This window comes from Aplysia californica, unplaced genomic scaffold, assembly GCF_000002075.1.
Source record: "Aplysia californica isolate F4 #8 unplaced genomic scaffold, AplCal3.0 scaffold00151, whole genome shotgun sequence".
NCBI lineage: Eukaryota > Metazoa > Mollusca > Gastropoda > Aplysiida > Aplysiidae > Aplysia > Aplysia californica.
In genome coordinates this window covers 27,225-29,895 of record NW_004797421.1, presented here as the reverse complement: position 1 = coordinate 29,895, position 2,671 = coordinate 27,225, and the positions used below count along the sequence as shown (strand labels likewise).

Genomic DNA, 2,671 nt, shown 5'->3' with positions numbered 1-2,671 from the left:
CTTCTTCTTCTTCTTCTTCTTCTTCTTCTTCTTCTTGCTATGTGTACCTTTTCCTTCTTACGGACTTCAGAAAAAAAAATTTCTGAATAATTATTAAGGCCAGTTATTGCACTATCTAGCCTTCAGAGTTTTTACCCCGGATTGTATTCTCGATCAATTAACTTTAAAACTTTCTTACGCTTGGTGTGTTTGGTAAAATAATTATATCATGTGCTCGGAATGTTTTTTACGCGTGTCAAGTTATATTTTATAAAAATGATCTCCTTTTTAAATTATGTCAATGAAGACATTTTTGTTAAGCTCAGCGGGAGTACCTCAGAAATTGGGATCAGCCGACTAAGGTCGTCATGCATTTTTCTTCACTCTCGTTAGATTTCTACCTGCTCTTGTTCTGTAGCGTTTAAGCGTTTTGTCGTCCTATAAGACCTGAGCTCGGACTCCGTTTGTGAAGAATTTTGTCGAGTATCTTGCTCTGTCTTTCTGCTAGGTCGTTGTATCGATCTTTGTAGGGTTTAGCCCGAAAGGCAGGGCCCAATCATTATTTTTTTTTCATTTACGTATTTAATTATTTATTGAACGTATTTATTTATTTAATTTTGTTTTTCTTAGATTGTCATTAATACTGTCCTTAATTTTGTTACTGATAAAAATGTCATCCTTTCGGGCGGTAACGTGAATGATCACAAGATAGGGAGGGTTGGGAGAGAAAATGGAAAAGGGGGTGGGAGGGGGCGGGGGAGCACTCACAGCAAATTAAGGGCGATTCCAGGTTGAAAATATAGATACAGTGTGCATGGAAGTGAAACCAAATTGAAAAGAGAATATTAATTAATTCACAGACAGGACAAAGAAGCTAAAACAGCACCTGAACATGGATGGCTGGTGCCTCTATAAATAAATCATTGGTTTTCAATGTCATGCCGGGTCGAAACTGGACTACTACACAATTATCTAAATTGTGTCTATGGGGGCAAACAAGGGTATTTCTATCGTCACAGGCTGATGAATAAACATTTCAGGTTGTGGATGATTGCTTATTCACGATATTTTAAAAAAGCACCCAGAAGCCCCCAATTCTTTTTACATTTCCTCTCTTGATTTCAGCAAACCCCAATAAATAAGGAGTTATTCAGCCGTGATGGGTCTTGGATATTGGATGATTTCACGGCTGAGAATCAGGTCGATCAAAACGACAGATCCAATGTGAAGTTTACCTTGCTCTTGACTCGGAGGACGACTTTCTACGTAGTGAATATCATTATGCCAGTGAGTTCTTTGCCGCCACGTCACATTTTAGTTAGTTAGTTAGTTAGTTAATTAGTTAGTTAGTTAGTTAGTTAGTTAGTTAGTTAGTTAGTTAATTAGTTAGTTAGTTAGTTAGTTAGTTAGTTAGTTAGTTAGTTAGTTAGCTAGTTAGTTAGTTAGTTAGTTAGTTAGTTAGTTAGTTAGTTAAATAGATTAGATAGATAGATAGATAGATAGATAGATAGATAGATAGATAGATAGATAGATAGATAGATAGATAGATCGATAGATAGATTTCTTGACATTTCCCTTTAAAACAACGGTGTTTGTTTTGTTTAGTTATTTTTCTTTTAATTTTGTTTTCCCTCAGGTGTTGTTCCTGTCCCTGACGGGGTCCCTGGTTTTCGCCCTGCCTGCGGACGCGGGCGAGAAGATGGGCACGAGCATCACAGTGCTGCTGGCTTTTGCTGTCTACCTGACCATTGTGGCCGAGTACCTCCCGAGCACGTCTCTCAACGTGAGTGAGTGTGTCCGAGCCACCTGATTTGTAAGCCTAATGCAGAGTGGTTATACATGTTATATACTATTCTACTTCGCAAATGATCTTCGTCTTCGTCTTCGTTGTCATCGTCGTCGTCTTCATCATCATCTTCATGATGATGATGATGATGATGATGATGATGATGATGATGATCATCATCATCATCACCATCATAAGAGCTTCCCCACATCATCTTATGAGGAGGAATGCCATCAATGATGTCTGCTGCACAATGGATTGTTGACAATTGCCACAACAGAACCAATGCGCTGATCTTGACTGCCAGGGAGAGCTAGGCAACAGCTCAGATATAAATGATTTGCGCCGCAAGTTCAGTGAAACAAAAGCACAATAAAAATCTAGAGGATTCCAAGCCATGTTGGAATCGAAGGAAAATAAGGCAACACAACAAGCTGCCAATAAAGCCAGAGAGATTGAAGGAGACAGACGACCAATGACACACATGGGAGTTTTTCCAATAATTAAGAGGGGAATCAAAGACCCATCATGCAGAGCTGAGTATCAGCACTTGAAGGATGTGTATTCTGGGTACTCCAATGAGCTGAAACAATTAATCACATGTCGCTGGGACCAGGTTGAGCCAGAGAGACTGCGGTCGGACCATCATTGGAGCATTAGATAGTATGAGAACTTTGTGAATGAAGAGCTCAACCCATGTTACCGAAGATGTTACCATTAAAAGGAGGATGTCAAACTTATGTTTAACTGTCCAGGAACCATGGCAACTCGAATGGAGTTATTTGGGCGAGTAGAAGTGCCTCTGAGTATAATGACAAAGGAGCCAGAAAAGGGCCTCGCTCTCGCTCGAAGATTTCTTCATGGAGTCCACTAGGCCCATTAAGGAAATTTTTAAAAATCATCATC

At 39.5% G+C, this 2,671-nt stretch overlaps 1 protein-coding gene across 1 annotated transcript in view; it reads left to right on the top strand.

Moving 5' to 3' along the window:
• Positions 1-2,671, top strand: part of LOC101855097 (acetylcholine receptor subunit delta-like) — a 21,846-nt gene that overhangs the window by 13,229 nt on the left and 5,946 nt on the right. The window contains exons 7-8 of the mRNA XM_035969493.1: positions 1,105-1,266; positions 1,616-1,762. Of these exons, the coding sequence (XP_035825386.1) occupies positions 1,105-1,266; positions 1,616-1,762 (309 nt within the window). The remainder of the gene's footprint in view (positions 1-1,104; positions 1,267-1,615; positions 1,763-2,671) is intronic.